Raw genomic sequence first — 24,424 nt, 5'->3', positions numbered from 1 at the left:
CTTAAATAAAAGGGAATTCTAAGCAATTTCTCTTTGCCCGCTGTGTTCTTGCAGAGCAGGATCAAAGGATCTCTGTTCTTTTCAGGCCAGTAATTTTCAGTGACTTCCTGAACTGCAGTAAACTCTGCAAGTTTGCGATCTGTCTCCTTAGGAAAAATGGTTCTTCCTGCTGCCTTTGAGCAGTCTTGTTGTGTCTGTTCCTTGTTTCCTTTGGGAGATTTCTAATCTGTCTTGCAGTGAAAGCTCCCTAGCAGTAACAACTCTCCTCCTCTTTATATGCCTCCCACCACTCTAGATATTTTTTTATCAGTTGCAAAGTCCATCACTGCTTTCTCTCTAGACAGGTTCAATGTGGCCACTAAAAGGCAAGCACATGACGTTCTTGCTGCTCAGACACATTCTTTGTAGTAGTACATTACTCACTAATTGTGACCAAAACAGCAAAATAGATCTTCACGAATAGTTACATAATTTCTCAGTTACTGCTGCCTCATGTCCAGAAAGCAGCTATTTGATACTGTAACTGCCTTGCTTCCATGACATTTGATCAATGATCACTTAATCCTTATATTGGGAGATGGAAATCTTTCCTATCACAATGACCAGCTCGCTAACCTATGGTCTGTCTGAACATCTACATGTAAGAAAGCAATCCTGCCTGGAGAACTTTACTCTAGAGTAATGATCTTGCCATCACCTACAAGTTACCATTTACAAAAACCACTTTCCTTCCTTTCACTCTTTTTCCACCTTTTACTTCTGCACTTCTCTGTGCATCTCAGGTTATAGAAATCAATCTGACAAGTCACAGGTTTGCAAGAAGGCTGATCAGCTGGGCTGCAGCTTTTTCAAATGTGCCATTGGAGCTCATTTTTTTAAACAGTTCCTTTATGACAATTTAGAAGTATAACTAGTTTTATAACAGAGCGAGAAAAATTTAGCTTTAACAGGTAAATCCTGGGCTTTCAGCTTTTTTTCTCTCAGGAGCTGTTTCATATCCCTGAAAATGGTCAGTCTTGCCTTCTTCCAACTGTCTCTAGTATTGCCTGTTTTCTCCCCACCCCCGACTAAAGGATTGTAACTCCTCACCAACTTCAATTTCAACCACTCTCCTCTCAATGCTAACGCTACAGATCTCTCTCTCTCTCTTCAAGAGGCTTGTTATATTTTATCATCTATGTCTGTCTCAGCAATGAACTTGTCCAAGGAGAGAGGCAGCTGCAGGTGGGAGAAGAAACAGACTCAAATCAAAGACTGGAACTCATAAATAGTATCAACAGCCAGAAATTAATGCATCTTTTCATCATCAGTTCTCAACAATAATTAAAACTGAATCCTACCAAGTCTAGCTATGATTTTTTTTCCACTGTTATCTTGCTCTGTTCTTGGCAACATGGGCTCAAAATGACAATCACCACATTTCTGCAAAGTTAGAATTTACTGCATGTCAGCTGAGCTGCAGTGACTGTTTGCATGAGTGTTCTTGGCCTGTGACAATTGTAAAGTAACTTGATGCAGTTTAGCTTCCCAAAGAAGAGGGTTCCAAACTCTGTGTTCTAAATTATCAAAAATCAGTGCTGGTACACGAGGCAGACAACATTTTCTGCTGAATCTAATTTAACTTAAGATTGCATTTGTACTTCTAGATCCATATTATTCACATACCTGATCTTCTCGTTCAAAGCCTGGTGCTTTTGGATAGCTAGATGTTGGTGAAGAAACACCTGATGTGCTACACTCAGAACACAAAACGCCATTTGCTAATGATCTCTGTCTACAAAGAGGTCCAAGGGGTGATAAAGAACTACTGCTACCAGAACTTGATGTTACAGTTGGACTTGAAGAACAGGAAATCTGTAGAAGACAGAAAACAATGTCTAATACACTCTATGATTTTTTTTTTAATGCTTACAGCTACAGTCTCCCGCTGTAACACAATCAGTTGAAATTATAAATTAATTTCAGTCTTACGTAAATACAACACTAACTTTGGTTGATTTGAATATATTTTTGGTATTAGCTTAAAAAAGCAGCAGATGACAAAACATGGAGCTATTGTAAATATACAGACCTCAAAAGGAGATGCATTTGTACGCACCAGAATATAGACTTGTTTGGTCCCTAAGCACAAAATGAATCACAGGCGGACATTACTCTACTTAATGGATATTAATTTACAATAAACGAATACTTGCTTTCTGACAAGCCTGAATTCCATTCATTCATATATTTCTTAATTTACGGTTTAATGCAAGCATTATACAACATTTCACTCTTTTAAAAGAACTCATCCAGATCAAGCCAAGCAGTTCAAAAAGAAAAAGACATGTAGAATCTTGGCAAAAAGCATTTCAATGCTTGTTTGTAAATCTCAAAAGGCTGTTTTCTGAGACTCTTAAATATTAAAATGTTTATTGATTAATAAATAAACATTTTAATATTTAAAATCATTACTGAATTTATTATTTTTAGTTCTGCTGTACATTTTCCAGAGAGTTTTAAACTTCTGAAGTAAAAGGCTTAAGCTGAAGGTACAATCTGTAAGTAGGTCTGGACAATTTTTTTGGCTAAAAGTACAATTCCCATCAATCTGAAATTTATGAACTCAGCTGCCAGCATCCTACAATAATATGTCTGAGTGGAACTGTGGGCATTGCTTGTTTCTACATTTTTTAAGTAAACTGTTCAATTTTCTTAAACTAGATTTATAACTAGACTCACAAAGGCAGTACGGAAATAATTGCATCCTACATTTATGCCTAACAGCCCAGTGGTGAGAACGCTGATTGATGATACACATTTCAATCCCTTCTGTCCTTCTTTTGGAACAGAATCTGCTGATTCTCAAGGAACTGAACTAGTCAACACAATAATGGAGTGAAATTCTGCCAAAGTTGTTCTGGTTTGTTTAAATACAAAATACACATTGAATCAGACAGACTAAACAAGAATAACTATATGGTTTACTGTTAAACTCTCAACTTAGGGTTAACTCTAACCCTTAATTTTACTCTATGCTCCAAAGAATGTGAAAGTATTTTAAGCAAATCAGAATTTTAACGGGAGACACCTCTCTCCCCAGAACAGTATAACCTCAAAATGTCTCTCCTGAGCAGCAGGAACCTCAGATTCAAATTCCTGTAAATCAGGTAAAGGACAGACATGAACCTAGATGAGGTCTTAACCCTCGACAGAAAAAAAACATCTCCAACAATTGTAAGCCCTATACTCACTGAAGATTATTACCTATGCATTCACTCACTCCTATCCCTACAGAAAATCTCCTGTCACGAACCTTATCTATGTGGAGTTCTGTAATTAGATTGCTTCTGAAATCCAAGACAGCTTCTCTACACAACAGTCTGAAATGTACATATACCCTGAAAGCTGACACAAGTAGAAGAGTGCGCGCCACAGCAAAAATAATTAAATTGATAGGGTTTACTCAGATAAAATTCCTTTTGAAGTCAGAGGCTGAAGAATTCATGTTTTGACCAGAAGCTTGTTACAACATACAATGGTTCTTTTTGCTGTTACCATTTACTCTAAATCCAAAACTGAGGATTGCCCCTGTGCATGGCGATGCTAAGTTTGCACATTTTTTCAGCTCTAAAATACTGAAATCCTTTCTTCATGCTAGAGAGAAAAAGAAAATAAAAGGACACTGCCAGGAAAAAAAACACACTGCTCTTCAGTGAAATTAAATTTTTTTTTGGTTTTGGTCAATAAAAATATGCTAAGGTATTCAGTTCCATATCAAAAGATTTTGAAAACGTTTTATGAATAACATAGTTTGTAAGTACACTTCAAAACATACTTCTGGTAGCACAAGGCTGCTTAATGCAGCAGAGAAATACGTAAGATAAAATGACTAGACAGCGAAGGCAGACTAACACCTGAAGTAAGATACTAATTTAGATAAGCTACTGACTCAATTTAAGGATGAGTTCCCTAATCTGCACAGAGTGTTTCTCAGATGCATATTTCATGTCCACTCTTTCAGCTAGGCAGGCAACATAGATTATTTTACTGACACAGGAAGATGTGCATCATGGTTGCTTCCCTACAACCTGCTTGACCTAAGGAAGAGGGAGGAAGGAAGATAGCCATTATGGATTACTTGTCCTGGAGTGCTATCTGCAGACAACAGAGTCATAAGTGGGGAACAATGCCTCTGTTCACCCAGAAGTACTGGGCTTGAGGTACAGAGCTACTGGTCAAGATCAGATGATATCAGGTGTGTAGACCATTAGATAAGACCATAAGGTGCCACTCATGATCCTTCTGGTTACAATAGGTATCAACGGTGGCATTAACATACATATATAGCTGTAAGCATTAAGAGCTTGCAATACAATTTTGTGTAGTTTTGCTCTGAAAAACTAAACTAAACTAAAACAATCGCTCAACCCCTTAAGATGCAGGCAGCATTATCTGATTACATTCATGTTTAGGCTTTTAGTCTTAATCTCTGAAGAGTCCACCAGGATGACAATAGACAGAGATAGCCTCTACTCTGTGTTTTATATTTTTCAGAAAAGAATAGTTAAGTTTTAATAACTGGATTACACAGTACCAGAAATTTCATGTGACTCAACTTGCAAAGAAAATACAAAGAACTCATGCAAATAAAGCAGGAAAAGAAAATGGGTCATGTAATATCCACGGCAGGTTAAACACACAAGCAAGAAAAAAAAAAGGCAACTACACAGAAAAATCACTCTTTTTATCTGAAGTTATTATTTAGAATTTACTCTTCTCTATCTCCTGTGTGCCCCTATACTGTACACTTATCTTTATTTAAGGACATAAGAAATGTCCTCTCACTTTTGCAGAGGTTACAAAAGAACAACTTTTTCAATTTCACATCTTTGCTCAAGGCGATAGGAGGACGCCTGAACATTTCTGACACACTACAAGTCAAAAGATGCCAAGCTTGCCTTAACAAGGGTCACATCCTCATAATTTTGTAAATGCACAGACCTGGCCTCTTAGATTCTTACGAAGAAATCATTTGTCATTATTCTTCACTGCAGCTAAATTGCTTAGAAAAAGAGCATTCTTTCCCTTGGTGATACATTCTTTCCCTTGGTTCTTGCCTATTTGAGGCCTTTGTTTACAGCTGAACTTCTACAAAGAAAATGAGGAAACATATACCTATAAAACTAGTTATATTTCCTATGAAAATAGCAGCTTCTTGAGTTTCTTGATTTGCATTATATTTTGTGGCTTTAAATGTTATATTGCCTACATTTGGGGGGGGTGGAGGGGAAGATGACAGGAAGAGGTAACGTAGGTATTTTTAATTAAGCTGTAAAACTAATTTTGCTCTCAAGTAATTTATTTTCTTTCTACATCCCTCACTGTCTCAGAACACTAATTCCACAGTAAAGGAAGCATGATTCATCACCATTGTTCAGACTTAGATTATGCACACGTAATCAAACTCAGTTGCACTATCACAGCTTAATAAACTATTATTTACCAAATGAGTGTGGTAACTGATCATGTGCACACGGTCAAGCCATCTTAGTTATGAAACAGACAACTTGATGCCTTAATGAAGGCAGCAGAATGTTAGCACTGAGTCTGCAATCAGGATGAGCTATGCAGGCACACAATCTTTACCGCAACTGAGCTGACAAACACTGACTTCTTAACTATGCTAACTCGAACGTGTGATCAAGTACTTACACATCTCTGATAAACCTGATAAAACAAAGATGGTGCTAGTTATCCTACCTTCACCCATTGTGATCAACATATATTCTATGCAAACATTCAATCTTTTAAATACATCATGGACTCTGGGCATAATGACATCATGGCCAACATTTCTATCCTTTTACTCTTCAAAACTATGATTTATTGTTCTGAGCCTAGAAGGGCTAACGTAAGTATTCTATAATTGATAAACGCAATTAATCTTTAACGTATCTCCTATTTAATCTCCAGAATAAACAGCAAGTCTTCCTATTAATTTTGCAGTGCCACGAACTTGAACAATATTTTATAGGATCATAGAATGGTTTGGGTTGGAAGGGACCTTAAAGATCATCTAGTTCCAATCCCCCTGCCATGGGCAGGGACACCTTCCACCAGACCAAGTTGCTCAAAGCCTCATCCAACCTGGACTTGAACACTTCCAGGGATGGGGCATCCACAGCTTCTCTGGGCAACCTGTTCCAGTGCCTCACCACCCTCATAGTGAAGAATTTCTTCCTTATATCTAATCTAGATCTACCCTCTTTCAGTTTAAAGCCATTACCCCTTGTCCTATCGCTACACGCCCTTGTAAAGAGTCCCTCTCCAGCTTTCTTGTAGGCCCCCTTCAGGTACTGGAAGGCTGCTATAAGGTGTCCCCAGAGCCTTCTCTTCTCCAGGCTGATCAACTCTCTTAGCCTGTCTTCATAGAAGAGGTGCTCCAGCCCTCTGACCATCTTTGTGGCCCTGCTCTGGACTCGGTCCAACAGGTCCATGTACTTCTTATGTTGGGGGCTCCAGAGCTGGACGCGGGGCTCCAGAGCTGGACGCAGTGCTCCAGGTGGGGTCTCACCAGAGTGGAATAGAGGGGGAGAATCACCTCCCTTGACCTGCTGGCCATGCTTCTTTTGATGCAGCCCAGGATACAGCTGGCTTTCTGGGCTGCAAGGGCCCATTGCCGGGTCATGTTGAGCTTCTCATCAACCAACACCCCCAAGTCCTTCTCCTCAGGACTGCTCTCAATCCATTCTCTGCCCAGCCTGTATTTGTGCTTGGGATTGCCCCAACCCATGTGCAGGACCTTGCACTTGGCCTTGTTGAACTTCATGAGGTTCACACAGGCCCACCTGTCAAACCTGTCAAGGTCCCTCTGGATGGCATCCTTTCCCTCCAGCGCGTCGACCGCGCCACATAGCTTGGTGTCATCGGCAAACTTGCTAAGGGTGCACTTAATCCCACTGTCCCTGTCGCCGACAAAGATGTTAAAGAGCGCCGGTCCCAATACCGACCCCTGAGGAACACCACTCATCGCTGGTCTCCACTTGGACATAGAGCCATTGACCACAACTCTTTGAGTGCAACCATCCAGCCAATTCCTTATCCGCTGAGTGGTCCATCCATCAAATCCATGTCTCTCCAATTTAGAGACAAGGATGTTGTGCAGGACAGTGTCAAATGCTTTGCACAAGTCCAGGTAGATGATGCCATTTGCTCTTCCCTTATCCACCAATGCTGTAACCCTGTCACAAATTTGTCAGGCATGATTTGCCTTTAGTGAAGCCATGTTGGCTGTCACCAATCACCTCCTTATTTTCCATGTGCCTTAGCATAGCTTCCAGGAGGATCGGCTCCATGATCTTGCCGGGCACAGAGGTGAGACTGACTGGCCTGTAGTTTCCTGGGTCTTCCTTTTTTCCCTTTTTCCCTATTTACAGACAAATTTTATCATACAGCTAGGCCTTTGCTCTGTATCATCACCTGACTTAGGTACACTGCAGTTAGGTACCAGTAACAAAGAGACCTGATATATGGAGAAGATCAGCAGTATAGTCCTAAAGCGTGAGCTGAGCGTGTTTTAAGGAGAGGTGATAAGATTCTTGACATTTTTTGGCTGAAAAGCTGCCCAAAAGAATATGCATTTTGTATTGCTATAATAACACTAGAAAGCTAATCAACCAGCTAGAGAAAGCATATAAAGTAGCAACTATGACTATGGTTGCACGCACTGAGACAGCCTAGTTAATCCAACTCTCATGGCACTATGAGAAAAACGGACATAGGACAAACATTTGGGTATGTTAAATTGCAGTAAATTTGCAGGATATAAATAAGAACAGTTGAAATGAAGGGACGACATTCAGGTGAGGCAGAAGCTTATGGCTGAGAATGATGCATATGTATGGGATGCAAAGGACTGCATGCCTGAGAGATTATTTTGGCAAAGGTGACTGAGGAAAGGGGTAGATAGCAAAAGTAACTGAGGAAAAGGGGAGCATAGCATATTGGATGATGAAACGTTACATAACTGAAGATTCATCGAAGGATATGCAAGGTGTAATGGAAATATGAGTAAACGTGAAGAAGTGGTAACATAACCAACTTCATTAGCAAAGTAGGGCATCAAAGTTTAAATGGTGCAAGCAATGTATCTGAAACACGGATCAAGCTATTTCAAGACTTGTATGCACAGAAATATTCAAGAAACGTTGTCTACTACCATTTCCCATAACCAAGGAGTTCAGATTAATTTTACCAGCGCAACAGAAGAAATGATACTTAAGAGCCAATTAGAGTTAAATAAACGGTGACAGAAAAGAAATCTGTGTCATAAAAAAAGGAGCAGTAGGAGAATGAGTAAAAAGGAGTGTTCTTTCTGGCAATTAGATGACACTGAACAGAGCACAAAAGAGTAGTAATGGTTAAGAACAAAAAGAGCTGAAAGTAAAAGTTGCTGGTGTAAATGCAGCTCCTAAAGAAGACACATAAGACTGGGAAAAGGATAAGTGAATTTGTTGCTACAATGCATACAAAGACTCTGAATCTTACTTAAGGCACTTCAGAGCTCTGATGCAATATGAGAAAAACTGGGTATGCCAAGAAAGCCAATCTAGGACTTGCTAGAAGCAACACAACAAAAAGAAAGATAGGGGGTGATGGCAAGTGTAGAGAAACAAGTAGTACTAATTGAAATGAAAAATTATTATCAAGGGAGATACTGTACCACATTGGGTAAGCTGCACTGTGGAGGTTAAGTGCATTTAGATGATACAACTGGTGGAGTATAAAGCAAAGGGAACTGCAAAGACAGACTGGAGAAAAACAGTACTATCAAAGATCAGGTGAAGGGACTGTCAAAAGTATAATGTTAGATGCTTCAAACCAGAAGGCAGAACATGGAGGTAAAGAAACATAGATGTAGAAGCTCTCCACGGAAACTGAACTCACACTTATCAAAAAAGGCTGAAAAGCAGATTATTTCCTGACTAAAATGTTAAGGAAAGATACAGCAGAGCAATGACTGATGACAGCCCAATTGACAAGACAACTTAGATGAAGACATAAGAATACAGTATAGGTGAGATAAGAAGGTATATATTTAAAACAATTATACAGCCTCCCTCACTATCAACCTGGATCATACAGAATCTTAATGGACTCATTCTTCCAACAACATTTATAGATAGGGCAATAGTATTACCACATTCTAGAAATGGAGACCTAAGCAACTTGTTGACAGTCAAGGAGGAATTTTATGATAGAGCAGAGAACTGAGTTTAGGTCTCTCAAGTACTACATCATCGTTTTCCTCTAGAAGCAAATAAAACAGTAGGACATTCTCCCAGCGTACTATATATAACAGGATATGTGAAAGTTTTAGAAAATTAATAGGGAGATTTTTCTTTGAAGACACAAAGGAAGAGAGGCATAGAAAGTCTAATTTCATCATGATAAAAACCACTAAAACTAATTTTACTCAGGGCCAGTGTCTGACAGTGATGAGAACGAAGATGAAGGAGGGGACAGAAAGACAGACAGCTTATTAGAACAGAGAGAAAAACACAAATCACAAATGTAATTAAGTTGCTGGGATACGGAAAACGGGGGGAGGGAGGAAAACAGATTGACTACTTAAACACTAAAAGTAAGCAGTCTACAGCAGATGAAGAAGGTGAAAGCAAGCAAGCAACAAAGCTCAAGGATGAAGAAGGTGAAAGCAAGCAAGCAACAAAGCTCAAGAATTAAACATGGAAAAACAGAAGACCAACCTGCTAATGAAAAATCAGGAACTGAATATTCAGAAAAACAAATAATGGAAGTGCATCAAACAATGCTGCAGCTAAGTAGTCAAGTGAAAGACAGAACATTTTGCCAGACATCAGAAAAAAGGTGGCCACTTGCAATAAAACTTCAAGAAGAAAGTACAGGGAAGGGAGTAGGGTCAACTTTTCCATTTTCACACTTGAACATTAGTACAGGCAGAGACTCACTGATCATGGAATGGAAAACGTACACAATGTTCATCAGACTCCTAATGACTAACAGAAAAACGCATATATATAGAAGAAGATTCCCCATAGCTGGAAGGCATATTAGAATAATGTTTTCAGCTGTACCTAAATCATTCATGAAAGGCTAAGAAGCTTCAGGGAGAAGAGATGCTTTTATGGGTCTCTCCTGAAAGCTTCAGAACCTTAGTAATAACAAAATTAGTTTCCTAAATAAAAAGGCAGACCCTCTCTCAGAACCTTTCATATATAGAAGCAGACTTCTGCACTGGGAACCTGAGATAAAATGTAGGCATATTGGTATCTTTATTCTCAATCTACAGGACAGCAATATGAAGCTACATGAAAGAAACCCATGAGTTTTAACAACTGCACTATTTATTGGCAATTCCTTTTAAACATTATTTAAAATATGTCTTTTATCTGGTTTCTAACCAAACAGTATAGATCAACAGCGCTGGAAAGCTAGAAGTGAAAATTCTGGGAATAAATGTGTATGTACTTATGACACTGCACTGCAATTGAGGTAAGAAAAACGCAAGTAAGGAGAGAACAAGAGAGATGTCACTATCTTTATATATTATTTTGCAATGAACACAAAACCTAACAAAAGGATCTATTCCAACTGATACTAAAAGGAAGATAATAAAAGCTCTGCAATATATCTTTCTCCTTCCTCTCCCCCATCCTTAACTGATAAAATTTGCTAATATAAACTACATTTATCACCCTTGTAATCAAACACCTCTCTACTACCAAACACATTGCATGTACTGCACCACTGTAAGAAGCTTTAAGTATAAAGCATGTTCAGGAAGGACATCAATTCATTCCTAATGTTAACAAATTAGGGCAGAGAAGAGGGCTGGGATCAGGCAAGATCTTCCATGAATGAAACCTTTCCTATAGAAAAGAGAGACATATGTAAATTAAGCTGTCCTGTAGTTTTATATGTGATTAACAATGATGTTCCTCACTGTAGCATTCAAAATATTGCAACTAAGGACAAAAAAACAAGAACAGAAAACACAAATAATACATAGTTAAATCTGGTGCCAAGGGCAGACATTCCATTTAGGCTTACAGTACCAGTTAAATATTACTGCCTGACATTTACTATAGCTGTGGTTTTTTTCTCTTTTGCTGAAGTACAAAGAAATAAAAAACAGACGTTTAAGAAGTAAAATAAACATTATATATTGGCACAGTGATTATTATTAGTAACTTTTCCAGAATTATTTACACTTACATTTCCAGACTGCCCACTGCTATTTGTAATGCTGTTTGTGGAGTTAAGACTGCTGCTCCATTCATTTGCAATTCCTACGCTGTCTGTTGAAAACAGGTGAGCGCCTGGCTTTGATTGACAACCAGTTTGCAGTATGACTACATTCATGGTGTCCTCTGTTGAAGGAATCCCCAACAAATTACACACAGATTTGATACTTAGCTGTGTGAATTTAACAATTACATACCTAGTACCAAACACAGCACCTGTCACATCGAAACATCAATCACACACAAGAAATCTCTTTCTTTTTCTTTAAATATAAGCATAAAGGCAAGGTAAGAATAATATAATTCACCATTATGTATTTGTGGCTACTAACAAATGTGATACTCTTATTTACTTGCTCCATCAGAAATTGGTGGGACGTAAATCGAAATTCATATATGACCTTCCTGACTGGAAGGTAACAATGGCATCACAATTACAGGGTTCTTTGTTTTCTTTTTCCAGTCTAGAACCAACTGACTTAATCATTAAACAATTTGAAGAGAATATGGGACTTGTACTATTTAACTTAAAAAGGAACAATAACCTTTGAGAAAGTTCATTATTAACTTATATGTAAATTGTGACCAATGACTTGTTAATTTTCATACCAGAAAATTCAACTCAAGGCAACTGAACAATTACTTCGCCATTTCCCAAAGGCTACTTTGTTAAACTATTAAACATCTTAGTTATTTGATTCTTTAAATGTGCAACATATTAAGGAGATCTAGACTTTTAGTTTTACAGGCAAATGATGATTTAACAAAAAATGTTTACTTTAGTAAGCAATTACAGTTAATAACATTCCTCACCTCATAATCCATGCACACAAGACATCAAAGTAAGGAAGTAAGGACTGAAAACAAAATCTCTTATAAATTCTACAGGTATGGCAAGTTTTTTTTCCATCTCTAGCCACTACATTTCTGAAGGGGTAATGATAAACTACAGTTAAAAATCAAATTTAAACATTTCTCTCTACTAGAAACCATAAGTAGCTCTGATAGAGTGTACGAAAGTACAAGCCACAGTAGGAAACAGAATGAGTATGAGATATGTAGACACCTCTCTTCAGTGGAGATAGCATAGCTGAGGATTGTTTCTAATGATGTGGGGTTTTTCTATCTAGCATTTGATTTGTCACAACTCCATGGCCTTCTTGCTATACAGTCCGATGCTTTACCAAATATTTCCACTATTGTATAAATTACAAAAATAGGGACGTGGCTCACAAAAGAGAAAGGAAAAAGCTACTAGTAAGTACCACTATACACACAAGTCCAGTGCAGCCACACCCAAAAAAAAGAAAAGGAAAAAGAAACCGTAGCGATTGCAAAGATGTTGGCACTAGACCCCTACTGTTCCTCCTACAGAATGAGAGTGCAAAGAACAATTGGGAAGACAGAAACAGATGCACTGATTTTTTTGTAATTGACTCTCACTTTCACTACATATCATCTCATTGTATAGCTGCTTGCCCCGAGTCAGCCATCTTATGTCCACTCAATCCTCACATGTCCAGTCAACCCTCACACTGTCCTAGGAAAAGCACTGATTCATGCTCTCTCTTAAATCTTCCTTAGCTTTTTTCCCCTGACACAACCACATAATCATCCAATATTCTATAAATGAATGTAAGCAGTCATACCACCCTAAAAGGGTAGTATAAGACTGCTTTCCAAACATTTCAAAGAGAAATAATCTCTCCTTTCTCTTTCCAAGGTATTTAGGGAGAATAGCATGATTAGTTTTTGCTATTCTGCTTATTGATAGTAAGTCAGACACATTAAATTCAGAATGTGTGCTTCTACATCATGCTAATTTCTTCCAAGAGTGAATACCATAGTTTGTGGCCAGCTGCACAAAAGTTACAAATTCTACAGTGTAAGCCTCCCCCAGTCTAACCATATTTTCTCAAAGACCTACAGCTGTTGTAGGAGGTTGCAACTGACAGAAAAGCAGCAGTCTCAAGTGGTGGCCTATCTCATGGCGATCACTGAAGCTCATGGAGATTAGGATAGAGCCCTCAAAAAGAACTTCAACTATCAATGCCAGTGTAGTGGTGCTTCAGGGATTATATATCAGTAGCCTAGGATGTTATGTAGAAATGGGGTTGTACTCTTTATGAGATACAACTTCTTCAACTATATAGCCTCCTTAGAACTTGCACTAAGAAGGGTTGGGTATTACGAATATAAGAGTTACCATGGTTAGGCAAGGTCTGGCCTAGGGAATCCCATCTTTCATGAAGTCAGAAGTAAGTTTTTTCATTATTGCAATCTCGGCACCAATAGAAGAGAACAGTCTTGGACGAACAATTTGAAAGCAAATGCCTTCAGTAACAAAAGCTGTTATACAAGAGATGTGTTCTTTGAAGTGTTTCCAAATTCTTGCCAGCAGAATTTCAGTCTGCCCGTGTTTCTGTTTCAAAAAAAATCTTATTTTTTGTTAAAGTGCCAGTTGTAGTCAGGCAGTCAGGGGGCAAATGAGTGCCACAGAGAGGTGTTCATTATTTTAAGACAGTCCATTACCGAAGTGTCCCAACATACCCTAGCTACTCTCTGTTTTGCAAAAGGTGTCAGGGAGATATGTCAGATCCCACTACTTCTCTGCTTCTCAGGATCAGGTGCCCTCCCTCCTGTCATCAAAGTGTCTTTGGGACTACACTGGACCTAGGGCTTCAGCCAGTGGGGGAAAAAAACAATGAGTGACATTTATAAGACAATACTGTCTGCAGCCAGGGCCTCAAGGGAAAAGCAGTCTTGGAGGAATAGTAATATTCCTCATGATCTTCACAAACAAGGGAGAAAAGGGCAAAAAAAGTGGTCAGCTGGTTCTGAGGAAGTCACTGAGGGAAGACCAGGAATGCTATTATAGAGAATGTGTGCTTTGACAAATTATTTCACATAGAATGATAAAAATTGCTGAAATACATGTATGAATAGTGGGAAATCTTCCTCTACCCATTCCACATAGCTAGGGCTTCACTGAAGTTAGGTGGAGAACACCCATAATTTGTGATTCAAAGAGATCCATGAACCAAGAGTTTCATGCTTTTCATACTGATGATAAGATCTACAGCTCTGAAACCATTCTCTCCCCCTTCCCTAACATGGAAGGGAAAACCATTTTGTTTTACAGACATAAGAGGCAGAACGTCAGAGCTGCTGAACTAAGCTTAAAGCTGTTGCCAACAGCAGAAAGGCACTCTTGCTGATAGTAACCAAACATCTAACTTTCGATGGACTACTCAGACTACCAGAGACAGGGGGTGGATACTGTTGCAAGATTTCAAGTTCATTTGTTGAGATTTCCTGCTTACAGTCTTCATTCCAGATGATGCAAGCCAAAGAGTTCCAGAGCACGCTGGCTGAGCCATACAAGTCTCTTCTGATAGACATAAAATTCTGTCTAATGCAACTATGTGGAGAAAATTAAGCTGCTGCTTCTCAATTAGTACTGCTAACATGTTCAAAGTCTCATGAATTCTCTCAGAGTTCTGGAGATTTTTAAAGAATACAAGAATTCACCCTACAGGGTAGAAGAAAGAACAGGGCTGGGGTGGAAGGATTAGCAACAGATTAGAAAGATATCCCTTAGGGAGAATAACATCAACAAATTGTTAAGCTTGGACTTTCCTTCAGCCCTCTTTACCTTTAGCCTGGGCAACGCTTAACTTTTCGTTAGAGATGGAAATCTTGTTTATTGTCAATGAGAGCTTCCTGCAACAGTGACCCCTCTCATAGGAATCAAACATCAACTGGACTGTTAAAGATACTAATGATCAAGACACACGGAAGTAGATCATGATGAGGTCTCAAAAGAACTCCAATCTCCAAGAGCTCTGCTGAGTTTATCCTGTACACTCTCCATGCTGGAGAGGCAAGAACGGAGGCAGCGTTTAGTATGCTCTAAGGAAGAAAACAGAGAAAATGTAGTCTTCTCCCACAGGAGTTTTGTAGCATGTCACAATTATACCATGCTGCATGTACACAGTGAATTTTTTTAAATCATACTCTTTCAGCTGTTTCAGGAAAGAAAAAACTTACATCAGATAAACAGAACAGTAAACCCAGTGCCATAAATTACTTCTGTAACAAAATGTATATTTTCAGGCTTTCCTGAATCAAAAAAGTACTTGCCAACACTGGTAAACAGTGAAGGACTTGATTCAGGAGATAGCCCCAACAGCACGAAAGGAAAGAAAGTGAGCTACTTTTGATGTGAAGAAACAGTCAACACTGACTTCATTGCCATAATGTTTTGAAGAATTGCTAGATCTTAGAATAATGGGCTTCTTGAAATAAATACAGGAGGTTATTTATCCTTCCTCTTCTTTGAGTAACAAAACCACGGAAAAGTAAAATCGATCATCCCACAGAAGTTAAAAGGCAAGTTGACCATACCACAGATTCTCAGAAACAAGAGCTGTGGGCAGCAAGAATGACTCTATTCACTGAAAGTCTTTTAGGTAAGCAAGTGACACACTAAATGGTTATATAGTATATCACATTTGCACAGACAGGTTAGACAGAGAGAGGAGACTGCCGTTACTTATCATTAGAGCTTCATAAGATAAATACTACTGAATTGCAGAAATTTGGAGCTTTCCAAAATTGGTAGGGTTTCCCATCCCTCTTTCCAGCTCTAGAAGCAGAAGGCAAAAAGCAAGATAGGAGCAGACCTTTTTTTTTTTTCTTTTTGAAGAATAAATATGAGGCTTTACTGATCACATGATCAAGCAAAAACTACATAATAATAAAGAAAAGATTTATAACCTATAAGAAACCAGTTACATAAAAATGCTTCAAGTTCTGCCTTGTATCACAACTGAAAAGAAGGCATGAACAGTTATTCCAGCAACTGCACACTTCACATTCTGGAGTGCAGGAAGAGTGTAGGGGTAACCTAAGTTGATGCTATTATTAAAAAGAATCTGATGATGCATATCCAGAATTAATCTGTGTAGATGCATACTGAAGAATTGAATGCTCTCTTGGAAAAAAATGATCCCTCTTCCCTTTTCTGTATATAACAGCTCGAGTGCAGTGAAGATGTAAGTGGGCTATGGAGGAAAGAGGATAACTGGCATAATTTTCTCTGTGTTCTTCTTCAGTTTAGCTAAGGCCCTAGTTCTGTAAATACTTGCAAGGATGTTTAACTTTACCTGAGAAGTTTACTATAGGTTTCAATAGCACAGCTAATATATTCTAAGAAGTCAAGCGTGTGTGTAGAAAATTGCCAAATCAAGCTCAAAAAGTTACAGGGACAAGCTGCATTTGTAAAGAAAAGCACCTCCTGTTTTACTGCTGATGCAAATTTGATGCAAATGCAGCAAGCTCCCATAGCAATGTACGGTATTAGAAAACATGGAATGAATTTCTAAAAACAAGTGACATCAAATGCCATTTATGCATTAAAATTAATGATGTTAAGTCACTCCTGCTACTGATGCTTAGAAATGATGGTTCACTTTTATGAACACTGATACAAAATAACAGTTCTCTTACTTACTTTCAACATGTGCAAACGCACAAAATGGACCACGTGGGCAGTACCCTGTTTGGCGCATATCATTGCACTTTGTAGATTTATATATCTAAACAAAACAGAAGGGTGGTTAACCTAAACATATTTGTTACGTAACAACAAAATAGTTAGAAAATTTTAAAACCTTTAAATGAAAAATTTTGAATATTTACTAAAAATATGTATTACACAGTTTTCTCAGAAAATTCAGTTCTTATGATCAGTTTTAAAAATCAAATAGAAGAGCAGAATTTTAAGAAAAGCAAACCTGAGACAAGAAAACCTTAACCCTCTTCTGTATAATAATAAGTAACAATAATATTTTAGAAGAGCAGTGTTTAAACTGCTTTGGTTTTCCATGTTGTATAGAAACAAGTCAAACATCGGGAATAAAATGTTCAAAGTCATTTACACCATTTTTAAGAAATCTTGCAGGAGAAATGATATATGTAGTACAGCAGCTTGCACAGCTGAAAAAAAAAAAACCCAATATGTTTTTTTCAAGAAGTTCCTTCGTTAGGACACCTCTAATATTCAAATCATCCTAACATTCAACTGTCTTTCTCTAACCTGATTGGGGTGCGTGAGAACTGAAGTAATACTGACTATTCATGACAGTAATGATTATAAAAGTTGCTAGTACGGTCCAGATTTTGCTCTAAAAGGATCTTGATGATCTTTGGATCTCACAAGGCTGGGAGGAGAGGCTGACATACTATCATATTAGAACAATATTAAGAGCCTATTTAAAAGCACATAAATTCTTTAGAAAATTAATTCCGGTGATTTACACGTCTGTGGCAAATAGCAGAGGGATCTTTTTGGTTCCCCAAACCTTGGTACTGTGATCTTTGGCTTTCAGTGTCAGTTGAGTGATTCATGGCTTGATAAGTAATAATTCTTAGTTCAGAATGCCACTTCTTTGGCACTTTTGCATATGCTGTGTAAAAAAATGTTTACCTTGGACTCCCGCCTTAGAGCAAACATGAAAAATAAAACTATGTATTAAAAAAAAATCAACAACTAGTTCTGTAAGCTCTTTATTTTAGAGCTGTTTTAAGCATCTTAGATAAATTTCCCTCTCATAAGTGATTTTGAGTTGAGGCTGAAAATTTAGTTGCTATATTCACCACTAGTTCATGCATAACCCAAAGATCATCCAAGAAACTACCGTAAAATGCTAAATCACAAAACTATTACTGATGCTTACCACTCTACAAATAATTTATCTTTCCTTGAACACTGAAAAAGCAACAAAAAACATCCATGCTGTAGACAAGTATTCACCCAAATGACACACTTAACAAACAAAACAGCAGGACTGATCTTTCCACCAATTTCACTGGGAGCTATCACAGACATTGCAAAATTGAAGGAGTCATTTGCAGATACCACACCCAAACTAGGAAATGAAGCTGGGCCCATCTCCTTTCTTTCCTGTTCTCTGTTTATTGGTTAAATATAAAACCCCAATGCTGTATACACGATGCTAATGATGCAGAAGAAAAAAAATGAGAAGAGCTGACTTCCAAATGGTTTCAACATAAGATGTAATTGGAAGTTCGGTCTTAGTTTGAGGTCCTAGCCAAAAAATAGTCTTCCTGATCCTATGAGCTACCCAGATGGTGTGGATTGCCTTCTGGTAAATGCTACAGATACATGAAGTGATAATATAGATAATACAAAAATACTATTGGGGCAGAGCTCGCACCTCAAAGACTGATTCCAGGGATGGCCACGTAATATCGGTATGTGTAGATGACAAGACAGACAGCAAACTCAAAGAGCTAAATCATTACAGAAGACTAACTTCCCAGCTATAGACAAGAACACGGCTGCTATCTATTAACAGTTGAATCAAGCTATTCCTGAATGTGATACCCAAGAGATTTCTTCAAAAAACAGTCACTGAGCTAAGAGGCAATGACAATATTCTTTATTTGAATTTGGTAAAGAACAAGTACATGAAAACATCCAATAAGAGAAGATAATGTTGGATAAAGTGAGTATTAATTCAACTTAAATTAAAGAACATAAAAAAGTAAGGCCGAACTAATGTTACTGACATCAAATAAGTAGACTGAGGAATGAAGGCAACTGATTACCACATTACCACCATTAAATAGACTGAATTTTTTTAAGAACAGAATAAAATGAGTGCTTTGAATCCTCAAGTCAAGGTAGAAAAGCTGTATGGAATTTCCATTCTAACCACACAACTGGATAAAAGTCAGAACTGGAGCAAAGGAGGGAAAGGATCACAGGATATGATGTCGAATGAGAACTCCTCTTTCAGTGCAGGCACATTGCTAGTTTCTGTGAAATTAAGTACTAGACCTAAAATTAGATGACGTGATAACACTATCCCCACCAAACTGCCTTGATTATCAGCAGGAATTATGTTCAACACTACAACAAAGGCAGCACAGCTAATGGAAACAAGCAGACAAAGACTGAGGTGACTACAGCTGATATGGAAGCAAATCACTGTCAGTTCAGGAACAGGAAATGAATAGGTAATTGTTACATCAGATTTTTAAAAAATTCACAAATAAGACAGATGCAGTTAGCAAGTACTTTTAATAAAGCCGTCATGTCAGAAGTAGCACATATAACTGAGGTATATTAAGTATAGCTCACGTATGTTTAAGAAGAGCAAAAATAGCTGATTCAGGCCACTGCATGCCCACTAATTATTCTGTCTCTCACCATTTAGATTAAAGAGAGAAAGAAATGGGATAAAATTAAAAGTAAATTTGGCAAAGACACATCACAGTAGACTCACCATGTAACTTTGATAAATCAAAGGCCCTCCTCTAAAATGGAAATGTGGTCATTCTAGTATGGACTTCAATAAAGGATGTGGTAAAATTAATTAATTAAGATAATGAAGAACATGACTTACCAATGTTACATATCTGCTGTTAAATTGACTAATGGAGAGATGACAATGGATGATATGAAAGAGGAAGGCAGCAGACAAAACTAGCAGCAGAACTCAAGGCTCAGCCTTGCGACTTATTTTAGCACTTTCACTCATAGCTTTGTCATAAAAGTATGGTAGCGATACTAAGCAGGAAGACACCTTTACTACAGAAAAGGTCTGGAATATGATGCAGAAGAAATTAGATGATCTGAAATAAACCTGGACTGTAAAACCTCTAGTAATCAGGACAGTGAAATTCTGGAGCAGCATCTCAAGAATAGAGATAGCTGACACCTATTTAGTATAAAGATGTAGCTGGTCAACTTATGATAGGGAATGTATGATATGAAGCTTGCAACAATCCTGGAGTCAGTATTCTAAGAATTCCTTTCCCAGTATGGTCTTGAGATGCCTTCAATAATCTTCATAATTGGAAGAGAATTTAGCAATTGCTTGAATGGTCTTTGCTTATACCTTACTAAGTATCGAGCTTTCTAATGCAAGAAATTACATCCTGCTGTGAATTCTTCATGTCCATTCAAAGGTCTCAAAATGAAAACATATATCCAATGTTGTACAAGCAGCTTCTAGCATAACGTGTCTTTTCAGTATCATGTTTGTTTCTATTAACTGGCACATTTAATATTTTCATAGTGTCACATAAGAATTAAATCTCAGCAGATTGCATGGCACTGCTCTCTTCCCTAGCATTTCACTGTTACGCTCAAGCATCCAACAAAGTTGTTTGCCTACAGAGGAATCTAAAATCACCTTGTTTTTCTGAAGTGTCTTACTTCAGCCACTAGGAGAGTTTTCTGCTTTTTCCACCTCCTCCTGACCTATTCATGTTCTCTTAATTATTTGCAATAAAGCTTTTTTAACTATACTTAAAATAGAAATTTGTCCCAAGTTACTGAGTAGCAATTACTACTGTGACTTCATTATCAATCCAAGAAGTTAGGTAAAAAAGAGAATACATTTATTTATGCCCAAATCCAAAGAATATTAATTAATTTTTCATAAGCAGTACAATAAAAATGCCTATCAGTGAAAACCACAGCAGTACAAATAACTATTTCTTAGCAAATTTTGTTTTGCTTAAGCAAATACCCTCAACGACTGGAAGTGTTGAATGAAATGTCACGTTTTTTCATAAATAATATCTTTAATCGATAACGTAATCCATAATAAATTTGAAATCACTAAAAATAAGTAGAAACGTAGTTCTTACCTCAGGATGAAACTGCTGCTCTGTACGAGAATGACAATATTGACAGCTATCCCCACCTTCACACCTTGAAGGTTCACCCCATTCACCTGCATGTTTTACATTGGGGCAAGGAGTGGACCTAGAAAAAAGTGATGTCCAGAGCATGTTTGTATCTACTTCCTAGCAGACGTCTCAAACAATTTCCCACTAAATCTCAGAATCTTAAACTCTGGGACCTATAAAGTTGCATATTCTGAAAGACTCTGACTTTTTGGAAATTCTTTGACAGAAAGATGAGTTAGTAGGATTCTATCTATCTACTGTCTAATGACATTTATTCACAGCCCTGTGATTGTCAAGCAAAGCCCATAAATTCTAAACCTTGTATCACTGCACAAAAAAACACCAAAACCAATGTATGAGAATGATGTAAAATGATGTAATGATGAATGATGTAATGATGAAAAGTATGAGAGGCTATGCATTAAATTTTTGTCCTAAAAATAGTGCTCAGAAATGGAAAATTATAGAACAAAACCAGAAAAAAAGACAGAAATTATAATTGATCTTTTTATAACAAAGAAGGTTTGACCTAGTTATTCCAATTTTTGCTAAGAATTATAGAAATTGTTTTAATTCTTCACAAGAAAGAATATTTCCATTACAGCTTCATAGTTTCTGTCTTCAGAACTGTCTGATCATTCTAAACAGATGCTTTTTTTCCCAAAAAAAATTTTAGCAAGGCTATTGGGAAAGATGTGTTTTTATTCCATTAGGAATATCCAGTTGCATTATAGAAGAACCCAAACAGATCCGTCCATTAACAACTGTCTGACTGACCAAAAAGTCTATTCTTAATATGTATTTATGTACCTGTATTTGAATTTTCTGGGATTTCGTCTTCTATCTCGACTATTGTGATAGTGTGGACATGCATAACCCTGGCGGCAGAGTCTGGGTGGCTTGGTACATTGTTCTGTCTTGTAGCCAGCTAATACAAAATTTGTGTCTGTAAACAGGTCAACAATTAAGAGAAATAAACAACTAATTTTTGCATTCAGAGTGTCTTTAGTGAGCGTAGGTATCACACTGCTTTTTGTAAAAAATTTATGATTCATAGAACCCTCCATTCTTATAAACTTAGACTGACTCCTGCATTTTTTTAAATAAATGTCTAACACATTTACATGCAAAGCAATCTTCATTGCTTTTATATTCAATAGCAATATTACAATAAAGTACATAAATAAAGCACTAGCAATCTATTGGTAGAGAAACTATCCAGAAATTCTCATTATATACATTTAACATTTTGAAAATGAATACCTGAAAATACATTATTCATTTTAGTAAGACAAACACTAAAAACTTATACAATTTTATATCTGGATTTCTCTTAAGTTTAGTGTTGACAGTCCTTATTTCATCAAAACTGCTTTCACGTTAAGGCATGTTAAGGCTGTCCAGTAAAATCTTCCTGGACAAATTCTAGAGCCTCTTCTCTACCTTTGCCTCTATCTCTACATCTTTGGTTCCAGGAAGGAGGAACTAGATGACAAACAAGGTTCTATCTAGAAACAGAAAAATTCAGAAAAACAATGGAGCAAGTAAATAAATAAGAAGGTACAATTTAGCTAACAGCAAGCATGGGTTTGTGAGGAGTAAATCATATCAAACCAATCTAACTTCTTCCTAAGGTGGGAAAATGGATGTAGGTAAAACAGAAGCCGTCAACGTCATGTATCTTGACTTCAGCAAACCTGTTAGCCTGAGATGTTCTCAAAAATAAACTGCACAATACTACAAGACTCCGGTAGGATTTGCGGAAAACTATCTGAAGAAACATTCTCAAAGAGTCATTAATGACGTACTTTAAAATAGCAAAGATTATTGATCAGGGTATCACACCGAGTCTATTCTTTGTTCAGTCCTTTTCAATAGTTTCATTAAAGACTTAAGAAAATAAGGCTGAAATCACTAGTTGGATGATTTTCAATCCCCCGAAATATGTGAAGTCTCACCATATTTACAGGGATTGACAGAAGCCATTCAACCTTATATAACACAGACCTGTCACAATGCAAGGAATGCAGTAAAAGTGCTTGCAGTTGGTCAATTTTGTGTCTTTTTATGTCGAACATCCAATATTTTTTTATTTAGAGCTGACAATTAAGCTCTACACATTATTAGTATTTAAATGGTTGGAACTCACCCTATAATGGATTTAAAAAACATAGAGGGGACAAGGATCATACAATTATCTCCCCTTGAATTCCTTAGAGACAGCATCTTCATGTGACCTCTTCCTGTGTTACTGTCCCCACATGAATTTTGTGGAAGTAATTGTACCTAGCAGTCTTTTCTAAAGTAAAATTTGGGCAAGAGCTCTAACAATATCCAATTGACACCAATATCTCTGGCTACGTAATAAGCAAATCTAAACCAAGAACATAAGAACCAAATTTGAAAGCCTTAAGAAAACTAGGGCAATTGGATTTACTTTAAGAGATCTAATATAATGCTTTCAAGACATTCTTGTATTTTAATATTCTGCTCCAATTCTCTGCTTAATATTCTACTTCATTCCTGTTAGTCAAGCTCAGCAAAGAATAACAGTCCATTAACTAGCCTATGAATGACTCAAAAAATGAAGACTCTAATCATTACTACTACTTAGCACAAGACAGAGCTCCTACTGACTTTTAAGAAAATTTATTCAATTGACACAGATTAGCAACACTTGTACCAAGTAAACTGAAAAAGACCTATTAAATGTTTTCAAAACAAAACATTTCCAAATGTAATCTGAACGTAAATGTGACAGACAGTACAACTTGTTCACAAATATCCATATTACTTATATAAACCAATTCTTTACTCTGTTAAAAAAGGCTTTTGAACTTCTCCCAGATGAAGACCCAGGATCAACAAATTGGATCAAACACCAATAAAGAAACAGAGAAAGGAGACAGGGTAACGTTACCCTGCCATCTTGGATCTTCACTAAGGATCTTCTCAATCATTGCCTGGCTTGCTAAAATTCCTGGTTGCAGTTCTGGAATGCCTTCACCGCATCCTAGCTGCCCATTCTGTAAGGTTTCCTGTGCCTGAAGTTCTCTGGAATGGGGAAAAGAAAGTAACACCGCTAAACCGTATAGCTACAGTAACCCTATCTGTTGCAGGTATAATCCTGTCCAAGTCTATCAAAATTCTGTCATTTAATCCAGCTCTTAACAAGCCTAAATTGTAAAAAAAATTAAATTGACTGTATTTCAAACCATTGCTTGCACTGAAGCTGGCAAACAATCGTAAGGAATAACCATGTCATACAAATCAAAGAGAACACATGAAGAAATGCTGGCATTATGTACACAGACAATGTTTGCACCAGCAATGCCCATCTGTACCTCTGTATGCTGGTATGCTGACATTTTGAATATGCTATTAATTTCTGATGTTCCACTGACACATAGGACACGGTAGAACTAAAA

The 24,424-nt window shown here is 37.3% G+C and overlaps 1 protein-coding gene across 18 annotated transcripts in view; it reads right to left on the bottom strand.

Annotated features, from left to right (window-relative positions):
* UNKL (unk like zinc finger) overlaps window positions 1–24,424 on the bottom strand; it is a 60,849-nt gene that overhangs the window by 24,844 nt on the left and 11,581 nt on the right. For 5 of the 18 annotated variants that reach the window (XM_075165664.1, XM_075165665.1, XM_075165667.1 and 2 more), the window contains 6 exons: window positions 23,917–24,050; window positions 21,807–21,942; window positions 20,955–21,072; window positions 16,783–16,867; window positions 11,239–11,393; window positions 1,666–1,854 (listed from right to left, as the gene is read on the bottom strand). In XM_075165664.1, the coding sequence (XP_075021765.1) occupies window positions 1,666–1,854; window positions 11,239–11,393; window positions 16,783–16,867; window positions 20,955–21,072; window positions 21,807–21,942; window positions 23,917–24,050 (817 nt within the window). Of the gene's footprint in view, window position 1; window positions 522–1,089; window positions 1,132–1,665; window positions 1,855–11,238; window positions 11,394–16,782; window positions 16,868–20,954; window positions 21,073–21,806; window positions 21,943–23,916; window positions 24,051–24,424 lie in introns of those variants that run through there. The other 13 variants (XM_075165674.1, XM_075165668.1, XM_075165670.1 and 10 more) reach the window with 12 other exon arrangements.

The sequence above is a fragment of the Calonectris borealis genome, chromosome 16, assembly GCF_964195595.1.
Source record: "Calonectris borealis chromosome 16, bCalBor7.hap1.2, whole genome shotgun sequence".
Lineage (NCBI taxonomy): Eukaryota > Metazoa > Chordata > Aves > Procellariiformes > Procellariidae > Calonectris > Calonectris borealis.
Note: the sequence above shows the minus strand (reverse complement) of the source record. Positions and strands in the feature narration are given on the sequence as shown.